This window comes from Protomyctophum bolini (genome assembly GCF_963924005.1).
Source record: "Protomyctophum bolini genome assembly, chromosome: 4".
Taxonomy (NCBI): Eukaryota; Metazoa; Chordata; class Actinopteri; order Myctophiformes; family Myctophidae; genus Protomyctophum; species Protomyctophum bolini.
Genome location: NC_137865.1, coordinates 43,704,410 through 43,718,896, shown reverse-complemented (window position 1 = coordinate 43,718,896; position 14,487 = coordinate 43,704,410). Strand labels below are relative to the sequence as shown.

The window sequence follows — 14,487 nt, the reverse complement described above, 5'->3', positions numbered from 1 at the left end:
AATGTCATCTTGTAAAATCTGTACAAAATCCAAAATAAACAAACATTGCCAGTAAATAAATTCATTTATTCCCATTATCAAACCGTGCAAGCACGGAAGCAGTGTGACACCAACCGACAATGGCTCAGTACGAGTTGCCTAAACTATCTTCCCCTGTTAACTTATTGATTTGGAAACAGAATTATACATTTTCATATATAATATTATATAATTTAGATCATTTCACTGACACTGCCCAGTGTTTGGGGTATTTTACACCACCTGTACTTCAGATGTCATGATGATGATGATGTGCTCTCGGGGATGTGAAGCTCTTCAGGTAAAATGGTCCGCCAAAAGAACAGTTTCTTGGGGCTGTCCAGGAATGGCATTTTTTGAGACTAACTTTCAAAAGTATACAGTATTAGCACTGCAATCGACTGCTGCAGCAAAAGCTAAACAAACACAGTATTACGCCGGGGCTCCACCGGGCGCGTTGCGCCTCCATCGCGTGCGTCAAAAAACGAACCGTCACGCAACGCGAGCAGTGGAGCCACCCTTCATTGATTAAAACGGGAACATCCCCTGACGGAGACGCGACACTGACGCGCCCGGTGGAGCCCCGGTGTTAGGCAGTGATCCGCAGATGTTTCTTCGCCTCGGACTATAAATTATACTTGTTGAAATGTCTACATTACAAGCTCACAACGCACCGTGCTGTAAAGGGTCGTGAGCTTGCAGATCTGCCGTTTTTGTTGTGTCAATCATGCACTACCAAGTGTGACCAAAATGTTAAATGGTGCATTTATATAGCGCCTTTATCCAAGGCGCTTTACATAGAATGTGCATTACATTCACCCATTCACACACACACACACACATTCATACACCGATGGCAGCGGAAACCATGCAAGGCACCAACCAGCACATCAGGAGCAATTAGGGGTTCAGTGTCTTGCTCAAGGACACTTCAACACTAACTCTGGGGGAGCCCGGGTTCGAACTGGCAACCTTGCGGTGACCATCCAGCCACTCTACCCCTGAGCCACCGCCGCCACCAAGGCTTTAGTTGTTCTCTGTCCAGTTCTCTGTCCAGTTCCAACGTCTTCTGATCCACCTCTAGTCTAGATCCTGAGACGTTCTCTTCCTTTAGGTGGCAAACTTCTTCTGTCGAACCGGTGCAGGCAACTGAGTAGAAATGTCTAATAAAGGACGCTCCACCACCACCAGAGACCCGTCCTCCAGAAAGCTCACACACAGTATGTGCTACAGGGGGAAAAGATTAATAAAAGTTGTCAAATGTTTTCTTTACTATGTATTTACAGTAGATTCTTTTTTTAAGATATTTTTATTAGTTTTATTGGTTTTTTGAAGGGACAGACAGTAGGCTGACAGGAAACGGGAGAGAGATGGGGGAAGACATGCAGTAAAGGCCGTGTCGGGGCTCGGGAGTCGAACCCGCGGCACACTGCGACTGGATTACCAGTCGGGTGCCCAGACGGTTACGCCACCGCCTGGGCCTGTATTTAGATTCTTTAAATAATCAGAGACATACAAAATACTAGGGGCTAATGGGTTCTAGGGGGTCCCCTGGTCCCCAGCAAAACAAGACCATTTGAAAACCAATTAAAACCTCTCAACACGCCTCAATGGTGATGCATTTACTAATTAGGTACTGTAGATCTGCTATTTTCAAAGAATGTTGACAAATCTTCTCTTATGTTTGCGACCCACTGGCCTGGCCTACACCACTGTCTGTGTTGGCCCCACCATTACTTGTGGAGTTCCAGCCTGGTCCATTTACCGTAATGATGATAATATTCCTACCTGGAAGAGCCTGGTTATCTTGAAGGCGTGGCTATGTCTGCTCCTCTCCTGCTCGGGCAGAGCCTTTAGAGTCATCTGATTGGACAGTATAGTGGTCTGATCAGGGAGCGGCTGAAGGGAAGAGGAGGAGACACAAAAGGAACGTTTTAAGTCATGGCTGTCGGGTGGAAACCATTACTTTTCAGGAAATGTTCCAATGGATCCAATGTTTTTATTTTGTAACAAGCTCTTGTACATACTTTTACTGATAAAATGGTAACAACTTAAAAACGGTCTGGGATGCACACACAAAATGAAATCCAGAGTAGACATCCAAATAACCCCAGAAGTGTTTTAAAGTGAAATACCACTTTCACACAACTTGAGCACAGTAAATCTCTACATAGGTCAGTAACTCAGTCTAGCTACATAACAGACTCTGGTCAATGAGGCAGAACATGTAAATCTTTACATGGGTCAGTAACCCACAGCCAGACTAGACACACTGATTGAGCGAGCAGGCAAGGTGACGGGACCAAGCCTGACTCTGTGGCAGTGATGGCAGAGGAGAGGACTCTGGCCAAGACACTATAGCCATCCTGGACGATGTTAGTCACCCACTGCACACAGATACTTTATTCTCAGAACAGCAAATTCAGTAACAGGTTTTTTATCCCAGACATGCAGCACAGATAGACTTAAGAACTCCTTTATCCCATTAAGGGCCATTAGACTATATAATGAATCAATGGGGGCCGTGGGGGGGAAACGAGGAGGGAGGGGGTTGGTCAGTTGACGTATTTGCTTTGCTTTTTTTTGGTGTTGTACTTTTTAACTCATGGCTTTTTGAACTTATAGATATTGCCTTTTTTTTTTTACTGCTTTCTATGATGTAATGTATTTGTATATGTTCATCACTGGAGCTGTTGGACAAAACAAATTTCCTTCGGGATCAATAAATTATCTATATATCCGTCTAGCTACTTACCAGACTGGTCAATGAGGCAGAACATGTAAACCTTTACATGGGTCAGTAACTACTAGGTCTAGCTACATACCAGACTCTGGTCAATGAGGCAGAACATGTAAACCTTTACATGGGTCAGTAACTACTAGGTCTAGCTACATACCAGACTCTGGTCAATGAGGCAGAACATGTAAACCTTTACATGGGTCAGTAACTACTAGGTCTAGCTACATACCAGACTGGTCAATGAGGCAGAACATGTAAACCTTTACATGGGTCAGTAACTACTAGGTCTAGCTACATACCAGACTCTGGTCAATGAGGCAGAACATGTAAACCTTTACATGGGTCAGTAACTACTAGGTCTAGCTACATACCAGACTCTGGTCAATGAGGCAGAACATGTAAATCTTTACATGGGTCAGTAACTACTAGGTCTAGCTACATACCAGACTCTGGTCAATGAGGCAGAACATGTAAACCTTTACATGGGTCAGTAACTACTAGGTCTAGCTACATACCAGACTCTGGTCAATGAGGCAGAACATGTACAGTAAATCTCTACATGGGTCAGTAACTACTAGGTCTAGCTACATACCAGACTCTGGTCAATGAGGCAGAACATGTACAGTAAATCTCTACATGGGTCAGTAACTACTAGGTCTAGCTACATACCAGACTCTGGTCAATGAGGCAGAACATGTAAACCTTTACATGGGTCAGTAACTACTAGGTCTATCTACATACCAGACTCTGGTCAATGAGGCAGAACATGTAAACCTTTACATGGGTCAGTTACTACTAGGTCTAGCTACATACCAGACTCTGGTCAATGAGGCAGAACATGTAAACCTTTACATGGGTCAGTAACTACTAGGTCTAGCTACATACCAGACTCTGGTCAATGAGGCAGAACATGTAAACCTTTACATGGGTCAGTAACTACTAGGTCTAGCTACATACCAGACTGGTCAATGAGGCAGAACATGTAAACCTTTACATGGGTCAGTAACTACTAGGTCTAGCTACATACCAGACTCTGGTCAATGAGGCAGAACATGTAAACCTTTACATGGGTCAGTAACTACTAGGTCTAGCTACATACCAGACTCTGGTCAATGAGGCAGAACATGTACAGTAAATCTCTACATGGGTCAGTAACTACTAGGTCTAGCTACATACCAGACTCTGGTCAATGAGGCAGAACATGTAAACCTTTACATGGGTCAGTAACTACTAGGTCTATCTACATACCAGACTCTGGTCAATGAGGCAGAACATGTAAACCTTTACATGGGTCAGTTACTACTAGGTCTAGCTACATACCAGACTCTGGTCAATGAGGCAGAACATGTAAACCTTTACATGGGTCAGTAACTACTAGGTCTAGCTACATACCAGACTCTGGTCAATGAGGCAGAACATGTACATCTTTACATGGGTCAGTAACTACTAGGTCTAGCTACATACCAGACTCTGGTCAATGAGGCAGAACATGTAAACCTTTACATGGGTCAGTAACTACTAGGTCTAGCTACATACCAGACTCTGGTCAATGAGGCAGAACATGTAAACCTTTACATGGGTCAGTAACTACTAGGTCTAGCTACATACCAGACTCTGGTCAATGAGGCAGAACATGTAAAGGTCATGCAGGATGACGTGGTCGGGGTTGGTGGGACTGTACGCGACGTCCGTTATGGGCGTGTCCCGCTGGAACCACAGCGGATGGAGGCCTTGTTTCTGGAGCTTTCTACTCCACTCGGTGTACTCCTTCTTCCCTAGGGAGTACTCGAACACCTGGACGACCAAAAGAAAAGAGAAAACGACCATTTTGTGATGGACATAATGAGCTACTGGAGCTTTGTTTTTGTCGAGGTGTCCTCGAACAAGACACTGAACCCCAACTGCTCCCAATGAGCCTTGCATGGTTGCCACTGACAGGTGAATGTAAGACACGTCGTGACGCGCTTTGGGTGAAGGTGCTTTACGAATGCACCATTTACCATTTTGCACCCTGCAGCAAGTGTGGCATTTAGATTTTAACCAGTAAAACACTTAACCCATATTGAGTGGGAACCCCTTTTGGTGGTTACATACTGTATTATGTTATAATTTAGCTATTGAAAAATAGCAGATCTACAAGCTCATACGAACTTGTAGCTCTGCTATTTTTGAAAAATCAAGAAAATGTGGTGCAAGTCTTTGAATATATATTCTTTCAGAGCGTTTTTAACTCAAATCTTTGCTTCTGCGGGGGTCCCTGGAACAACATATTTTCAGATGGGGGTCGGCGGCAAATTACATATAATTCTTTGGGGTCCTTGACATGAAATATTGATAACCACTGATATAGAAACATGAGGTATTTCAGAAAATTGACAAAGACATTTTTTTAAATTTCGACGTCAGGTCTAAATGGGTTAAATGGATTCCATTTGCCATGGCTTGTCGGTTTTCCATTACAATATGTAGATGTACCAGTGGGCCTGGCCAGAGTGTCCACAGGCACCTAAAGCTCAGAAGCTGTTATGTAGAGGTCAGCATAAATCTGATGGGCTTTTCTGTTTACCGCTGCGGGCACATTTTCCGTCGAGTTGAGAAATTGTTGTCATCTTGTGTTCATTTTACCGCCGCATTTCATTTCATGTTGCCTGGAGTGAAATCACTTTTAATTTGCGTCCTTCCATTAACTTTGCATTTGCACACTGCCTCAAAATGTCTCTTACCCCGTTCGGTGCCAATGTGCAGCAAGAATGCATGTCCATCATGAACATCGTACATTTTGCCTTATTAATGAAATCGGCTGTAGTCTTATTTATTTATTTAAGGACATCCAACTTAATGTGCCATCTCCTTAACTAATATTGTTTATTAGACTTTGTTGTAGTCGTTATAAATTAATTGTAATACATATAGCGTCGCAGAGTGGCTCACAACCTCAGCCTGATGGCCTAAAGTCACAGGGATATCTTTTTGGCTTAGATGTTGGCTTATCACGCGGGAGACCCAGGTTCAAGTCCGGGTGTCAACAATAGTATAATTAATAAATATAAAAAACATCATGAACATTAACTTTGATTGCACTAGTTTCAGTGGATAGGAATGGCTGTTTGAAACAGTTGAAATCCAGTCCGTTCTCAACCTGTCATATTTCACAGCTTGGTCAAGTGGCAGATTTTTGAATGCACTCACCTGTTGGTCAGCGTGCACCATGAACAGGTTGCCTGCTGTGGGGTGGATAGCCATAGCAGTGGGACAGGAGCTGTATGCTGGAACTTTACAATGAAGCTGCACACACACACAAAAAATGTGAAGGGTCACTACTGTTGTATAAAAAGGCATGAACTCATGCACTTGTATTCAGTATAAATGAACCCAGGTAGAGCGTAAAAACGATAAAGTCTTGACTCACCTTTTGTGTGTGTAGGTTGTAGACATGGATGTGGCAGTCGGCATTAGCGGTAGCTAGCCATTTTCCATCCTCACTGGCACACATCAGGTGAATTGCCTGTTTTGAACCTGGGGACAAAAAGGAGACCCACACTAGAGCTGTCAGAACTGGCCCAAAAATGACTTTCCAATATTAGCCTAACTTGAAGATATGATGAGATTATGAGTAGAGCCTCTCAGACAGACGCCTCTGTGATCTCAGCAGGAGTCTCGCGAGAACCCGAGAACTCGCGCAGCAGATGTTTTATTTTAATTCAAACCTTTATTCTTCTGACATTTATTTTTTGATATTAAAAGTAATATTCAAATAGGGAATATTCGTTGACAGCCTTAAAGCACACAGTCAAGTACCTATTTTGGACGGGAACCCCTTTTGGTGTTAGCATTATGATATGCTTTAGCTAATCGAAGAACGACTGACACAGAAACATAGCTTTTTCAGAAAACTGTCAGGATGTAGAAGACATTTTTACAATCTGATCTCAGGTCAAAATGGGTTAAGTCAGTCAACATTGCCTTATGCATGTGTGAGTGTCTCACCTTGCTTTGGCTTCAGGGTGTGCACATACTTGCACTCCGACTGGCCACAGAGAGCCACAACGACCACCGAAGACTGGCTGGAGGACGCAAAGAGTTTGGAGGAGTCTGGGGAGAAGCACAGCTGCTGGGCAGAGCCAAGGACCTTAGGCAGCTTGGACACCTGGAGGCAGGAACAGAGAGAGAGAGGAGAATAGTCCTTATAGTTGGAATTAAATGAGAATACATAATGCACCAAATACATTCCAAAAATCAAAACACAACTTTACTACAGCCCTATTTTCAAAGGCAAATGTAGACAAGCACTTTATAGATATGCGGCTCATTGTTTGGCAGCCAGCCTTACCTTACTGATGCTGATGTTATTGTTGTCGTAGTGTATTCTGTACAGACGGACACTGGACACAGTGGAGTACGCTACCCAGGTGCCACACGGAGACACAGAACTGCAGCAGATATGGTCATCTCCCTAAGGGGTCACATGATTACATTATTATGAGTTTCAGTATTCGCAATGTTTCAAATATGAAGATTAAACTAAGGTATCAATAGACACCCCAAAAAATACGGAAAGAGTAAAAAGAAAAGAAAACAATGATAAAAACAAAATGATAAATGATCTTCTGACCAGTTCTAAAGTAATTCAAGTGTGTGCTTTTTTAATGTGGGTTTCAATATTCTCAATGTTTCAAATATGAAGATTAAACTAAGATATCAAATAGACACCCCAAGAAATTCGGAAACTGAAAGAGTAAAGAACTATAAAAACATCTGGAGAAATCTTCTGGCCATTTCTAAAGTAATTTAAGTGTGTTTTTTTAGTTAGACTACGTGGGGTTTTCTAAAGTGAGCAGAGTACAGACCTTTCTCTTCAGGTGAATGAGTTTCTCTGGTTGTCTCTTCACGGGTAGACTGTCTCCAGGCTTTCCTGGAAACGCATGAACCACAATATTTAAATGCCAATGCTCACAGGAATATATTAGCAAAAGGCTGATGCAAACCTCAGAAGGCTAGTGACAGGTGCGTAAGGCAATAAAGCATACTTTAAAAGGTTATCTTTGAAAAACAAAGAAGGGTCCCGCATACTGTCAGAAACCTGCCAAAAATGTTGCTCACAGGAAGAAATGCAGACCACGGACTTATGCAGATGAATATTTTGGAGATATGATGGCCTATGCACATGGATTAGAGAGCAAAATAAAATCTCACCACTGAAAATTGTCCGTATGGCCACGTTCTATTATGCAATTTATGAAACGGTGTGATAGGAGCCTCCCACGCTTGATGGGAGGCCTCAATTAAAGGACCACTTCACCACTTTTCAACCTATCTTCATATACTAGGTCCTCACTAATAATCATGAAAAATAATTGCGCAAGTTTTTTCTACTCTGTGTCTCATAGGACTGTGGGCAGTTCAGAAACCGTCTTCCAGTGACATCATCGATGGGGAATACAAGCTAATAGAAACTGCAGGCTTTCTAGTCCTGAAAAGTTGCAATGCGAAAATGGAAGCCACCGTTCTCACTATAATGAAAATCTAAACATTTTTGTAAAAAAAACTCTGCCTAATGTCACTGGAAGACGGTTTCTAAACTGCCCACAGCCCTCCTATGAGACACAGACTGAGTAGGAAAAAAATCGTGCGATTTTATCATGATTATTAGTGAGGACCTATTATATGAATATTGAAAAGTGGTGAAGTGGTCCTTTAACACAATATGTAACATCATGATTGTTTTAGTATTGCAATATTGTTCCTGCTGTTCTACATACAGCCAAACAGGAAAGGAAATCACAGACAGTGAGGCTTAATAAACCTTTACTATTATTAAAAGACCATTAAGATTTTATGGAACATGCTTCTTCTAAACATAATGCTAGTTTTGACCACTTTAAATGCTCTAACCTTTTGAAAACATTTACCGAAAATAGCATATCTCGATCGGCTATTTCCGCTGTGCAACATGCTTCCATAGAAGAAGACACACTGGCTTCTGTGGGATTTAAATCGTGGCGTGTCTGAGAACCTGAATCCGTGTGCACAGCATTCACCATTGCACCCTTTACGATAAAGTAGCTTGGTCTTCCCTCTCTGAGAGGAGAACCATGCACTGGCACCAGTTCATCTTTAAAGCCATTGATGGAAAGCTACCATCGTACATCACGTTGCTGTTAAAATGGAAAATCAATACTCGCCAGACCCGTTCAAGTGAATGGCTTAAACATCCGTACAATCTGAACTGGGAAAGTCAGCTTTTCGCTTCGATGCCCCGACCACATGGAACACTTTACAATTTACACTTTGCAAACATTGAAAATGAATACCCCAATATCTCATGGTCAATTTAATAACCTGCTTTTGAACCTCACTACCTCAATATGTAACTGTTTTTAACTTATGTTTTGTCTCACTGTCTGTATAATGTCTCTATGCCTTACATGAAGATTTGATTTGTGTTTTATACCTGCATGTCCTAAATTGTTTTATATACTGTATGTAATCTCGTCATCATTGAAAATGAGGGAGAACCTCAATTGCTCTTTCGAGAATAAACAAAGGTTTTCCTCACCATGTCCATCACTCTCTCCCACTCTCCATAACTCTAGGTGGCCAGGAAACTGGAAGAGAAGTATTCCTGATTTCTTCCCACAGGACACCATGCTCCTCTATACAGGGGGAAGATTGTTAAGGAAAGGGTCAAGTCGTTATGGAATCATCTCAGTTTACAAGGAGATGTTGACTTCTCCTAAACTACGTCAATACTCACATGGGGGAAAAGGATTTTGTGCAGTGCTGCTTCTGCGGTCTTCTTCTCCACTTTGTCCAGCAGAGGTCTCACCACCAGCTGAGTGTCCATCCCTGAGTGCAGACAGTCACCCACAATTTATTGGAGAAATTAATAACCTCATAATAAAGTGATTTAAATGAAAAGAAGTGAAGAACACTCAAATACTTTTTGACAAAATGACACAATAGTATCTCATCCTGGCATCCATTCCAAGGGAAATTAAATGACTGGTACATTATTCGTCCCATGAACCGTCACTAGCATGACTGAAGTAAAAAAAGGGACAGAAGTAGCATGTGCTTAAATTCATATTTAGAAAATGTTTCAGATGTAAAACAAATTCTGAGATGATAGAATGGTGATGGATGATGACGGTCATGTAAGCTTCATGGGCAAAGATAATCAACTTCAAAATCTAAAAGGAAACGGTCAAAATGACCTCTCAGTCATGCTAGTGCTAAATACAAAAGGCAAGTCATTATTGTGTGACACCGACCTCCAGAGACCACTGCGGTCTCGGTGTGAACCAGGGCGCGGACATCATGCGTGTGGTTCTTGAAGGTCCTGGTTCTGACCCATGTGTTGTCCTGCTGGTCTATGGTGGAGGAGATGAACTGGAACTGGACGACAGTGCCCTCTGACGTCCCGGCTATTAGACTGCTCTCATCCTGTTGGTCGCACGTTTACACATACAAGGAATTCAATGGGGAAAATAAGCCTTACTTTTACCTAAAGTTTCAGAATATTTTTTGCTTGTAGAAAATACTAGTCTAAAAAGTGGAGTATTATGGTGCAGGTAAAATGTTATCACCTTCACCACCAACTGTTTACCACTGGGGGGCATCAAGTCACTACAATGCAAGCTGCTAAAATGTTTAATCTCCCAGAAGAGAACCAATGAATTTAAACACCTTTCACAATGCTTTGTTTTTTAATTTGTATATCACAATTTACAATTGCCGTCAGCTAACTCCATTGTTGATTATTTTTCATAAATCAGTGCTATCGAACACCCTTTATGTCTGTGTGTTGTTTCGAAAATATTGAACCACTGAAAAGTAGTAAAAAGCGCTTCGGACAAAACCTCTCAAATCCATTGGACCCTCAAACTGTCTGCTAAAGCAGCTAGCTCCACCTCCTCTCATGGAAGTAATAGACAAAGTCACAACACCAACTTTGATGAGGCAGTATTGCTTAGTTTTCAAAATATAAGGTTTTCTACATTTCTTGAAATACATATTTTGGAGTTAGGTGGTTTCTTCCTGATAGCAAGATATATAGTCTCTGTACAAATATAGAGACTGTTTGAGCTCCATAAGGCGGAGCCAGGGCAGAAAGAGCCTGCTGGTTAGTCAGCCAGGGACCAATCAGAAGGCTGACAATGGGACAAGTATCATCATCACATGCTCACCTGTGAGACAGCCAGAGCCAGGACGTCCCACTTGGTCACCAGGTGGGTTTTGACCAGCGTTCCAGAGAGGCCGTCCCACAACTGGACCTTTCCTGCCGAGTCTCCGCTGACGATGGTGTGGTCGGACAGGAAGACCACGCTCCAGACCACCACCTCCTCGTTCCTGGATGAACCCACGTTCCTGTCCACCAGGAGGCGCTGGGTGGGGTGGCCTGAAGAACACAATTTAACACAATCAGCGCCAGGATTTCTTTCAAAATGGGAGCTCGGGGTGCCAGGCAGATAATGGCAGCTTTTACTCTGAACGGCCCCCCACCCCCCCCTTTCCGTTCAGTATAAAAACCGGGAGGCATAATGTGAAATGAAGACAGAAGTATAGCCATCTGGTCAAAACCACAGAGAGCTCCCTAGATTAGCCTTTCTTTCTGAGCGCTAGGGAAGTGAACGGCAGCTCGAACAGCAAGGAGTATGGTGCAGAAGGATAGGCCAACCCAAAAATAAAAGAAAAAAATCCGTTTGATATCAATAAAAAGGGCTAGGACGTGTGTACGCGTCCTCGCAATCCATCGGTTGGGCGGCAGTGGCTCAGGAGGCATAGACTATAGAGCGGCCTGGTGCTTGGGAGTTCGATCCTGGGCTACCCCGGAGTTTCTGTCGAAGTGTCCTTGAGCAAGACACTAAACCTGCAGAATGGCTCCTGAATGATGTGCAGGTTGGTGCCTCCCTGCATGGTTTCCTCCGCCATCAGTGTATGAATGTGTGTGTGTGTGTGTGTGTGTGTGTGTGTGTGTGTGTGTGTGTGTGTGTGTGTGTGTGTGTGTGTGTGTGTGTGTGTGTGTGTGTGTGTGTGTGTGTGTGTGAGAATGTATAAAATGCACCATTTACCATTACCAATAGTATTTCAAAGCATTGGCATTGATTACTTGAAGGAAGCCAAGACGGATAGAATTATAAGATCCATCTAGGTCTAGGACAACATTAAAGAATGGTTACTGAAAGTGCCAAAGTGGAAGTAGTGCCCTGCCCTGCTAAGACCTTATCCTATTCCACTGCGGTGCGTTTGTTGTTGGCTCACCTGACTGAACATCAAAGACTCTGATCATGTCCATCATGCCAGCAGCCAGCAGTGTTCCAGAAGGATGCCAAGACAGAGAGATGATACGACCTATAGGACAACATCGATCAAAACTAACTCAATTAAAGATGATATGACAACATCAATCAAAACCAATCAAAAGATTAAAGATGATATGACGTAGGAAAACATCAGAACTAATTCAATTAAAGACATTTCACAAAGTCACAACAGAACACAGCTCAGATATTGTGCCAGAACCAAGTGCAACGTGTGCTCTTTTAGAAACAATTTCCGTTTTACTTTTCATTTAATGTGTGTGTGTACGATCATGTTGTACACATATATTGATAATATCGAGCATCATGCATGCAACATGAATGACTGTAAAACCATACAATACAATACTGCTCAAACGCCATGCCTGGCTATGAATGTACTTTTATATACTTACTCTTCTGTCTGTCCAAGTTTTTTTCAAACTGAACGCCATCTTCCGTAATTTGATATAACTTCACCGTCCCATCCTCACATCCAATCTGACAAAACAATTTAAAAATATATATATTTATTCATTATAGTATCACGGCAATGATGTCATATACTGAAGTCTTCAAGATGTACACAGCACATTAGCATTACAATTATTACACAATGTGGTTAAATGATGGTCTATGTTGAGTCACGAGTGCAGTGGACTGTACATGTGACGACTGACTGACTGACTGACTTACCGCCAAGTGTGTCCCCTGGCCGTTGCTGCTGATGGTCCAGATGGGTCCTCCGTAAGCCTCCAGCGAGTACCTCGGCTTCAGGTTCTCCAGGTCGTACTCTGTGATCTGTCCGTTCAGCCCGGCGCCGAACAGACGCTCTCCCACGTAGCACAGAGCTTCAACAGTCCTGCCGTCACTCCCTGGGATCACCTGAACCACACAGAGCACAACAACCACAATAAACACACTTGTAGGGTTGTCACAATTGTTGCATCATCATCATCTAATCGGAATAATTAGAGGTAATCGCAATTATTTGTTGTTTTTCTCAATCTGGTCGCTCCCACCTTCTCTTGAAAGTAGCTGTCTTTGAAGTTGAAGATCTCCACCGAGCCGTCAGCCCGAGCCAGCGCCAGCCTGTGTGTGTGAGCGTTGAACGCCATGGCTCTGATGGCACTGGGCATGTAGTCAAAGAACCTCACCCGGTGCACTTTGAATTCACCCATCCTTGTCACCTATCTGGAAAACAAATCACACCCGTGTGAAGTGAATGGTGTAACTCTGTGTGGGGGTGCCAACCCGCGTCCGGAACGGTAGAGAAATGACAGAGTTAGCGTGTGGGGGTCCCTCTACTGTACCCGGCCTCTACTGTCACACCCAAAATCATCAGTTATGTTCGTGTGTGTGTGTGTTAGGTTGCGCACAGATGGTGAAAAACAACCATGCTGTTTTCGTGCTCAGACCCACCCAGCCACCCACACACATTGTTGTACCACTCAAAAATATACAAGTATACAAGTATAATGTACAGTCAAATCCTTGGTGTAACTCAGAGAGTGTACACACATGTAATGAGGTAATTAAATGGACCCACTGACTGAGAATTAAATGTAAGCTGCAATCTGGAACTTATTTCAATGATTATAGCACTATTTTTGTACCATCTGTACATCTGTAGTTAATGGTGGTTAGGGGTGGGCTCCCTAATCTTCCAATTGATCAATTTGGACCTATGATTTAGACCCTGGTCATGTCAGGTACTGGTTGAAATAGTACAACCTCAAGCCCATAACATAAGCCTGTGGTTCTCAAAGTCAATTCCAGGGACTCTATGGGGGCTACCTTCTAGGGGGGGTCCTGAGACTCATGGCCCATACAAGTCTGTAACTCACAGTATATAAATGAACCAACCGGATCCATTTGGATACTGTCAGAGAAGAGTTTGAGAAACAGTGACATAAGCACTCTCGCCTGGCCAAATACGAGACTTTCTCCTGAAGTTTGGTCTCACACACGAGTTCCTGGGTAGGACTTGCATTCCATTGCAGCCTTACTTCAACACTCGGGGTTACATAGTGCTTTCTTGGGTTATAAATCTTCTTAGCACTAGCAGACCTTGTACTGAACGTGGACTTTCCTGTGCTTTTTTCTACAAACTGTTAATAAAGTATTCACATCACATGTGGTTTGTTCCTGCTGTTACTAAGCAGTGGTCCAGGTTACATTACTGCTGCTGCTATCGCTAGCAAATTACTCTTTAAAGCCAAGCACACTTAGCAGCACAGCACGACTACATATATGAGGCTATAACTAGCGGTGTTTATTTCATAAGCATATATTCTATACTCACGTAATGAAGCCCCTTCGATATGAAATGTCTTTTACTTGTTGCAAACTTCCACTGCACGTTGAAAACAAGTAGAACAACCACCACGTTGGAGCACTTTGAACCGGACGTGAATCAATCTCTCCCCC

At 42.9% G+C, this 14,487-nt stretch overlaps 1 protein-coding gene across 1 annotated transcript; it reads right to left on the bottom strand.

The window, feature by feature from the left end:
• Positions 1–638: 638 nt before the first annotated feature.
• utp4 (UTP4 small subunit processome component) lies at positions 639–14,460 on the bottom strand. Its single transcript, XM_080761794.1, has 17 exons — positions 14,363–14,460; positions 13,080–13,251; positions 12,754–12,942; positions 12,474–12,558; positions 12,020–12,109; positions 10,945–11,156; positions 10,030–10,201; positions 9,513–9,604; positions 9,315–9,411; positions 7,606–7,670; positions 7,089–7,211; positions 6,746–6,905; positions 6,168–6,274; positions 5,948–6,043; positions 4,367–4,552; positions 1,807–1,917; positions 639–1,245 (listed from the first exon to the last, which is right to left on the bottom strand). The coding sequence occupies exons 2-17, from the start codon at positions 13,236–13,238 to the stop codon at positions 1,129–1,131; spliced, it is 2,061 nt and encodes a 686-aa protein (XP_080617920.1). The 5' UTR covers positions 13,239–13,251; positions 14,363–14,460; the 3' UTR covers positions 639–1,128.
• Between the last annotated feature and the right edge of the window lie 27 nt (positions 14,461–14,487).

Bases quoted from the DNA above. Each gene is read 5' to 3' on its own strand.
- utp4 (XM_080761794.1), bottom strand. From the start codon at position 13,238: ATGGGTGAATTCAAAGTGCACCGGGTGAGGTTCTTTGACTACATGCCC. The intron at 9,605-10,029 runs GTCGGTGTCACA...GTCTGCACTCAG, and splicing joins GACCGCAGTGGTCTCTGGAG to GGATGGACACTCAGCTGGTG. The intron at 1,246-1,806 runs GTAGGAATATTA...TTCCCCCTGTAG, and splicing joins AGATAACCAGGCTCTTCCAG to CACATACTGTGTGTGAGCTT.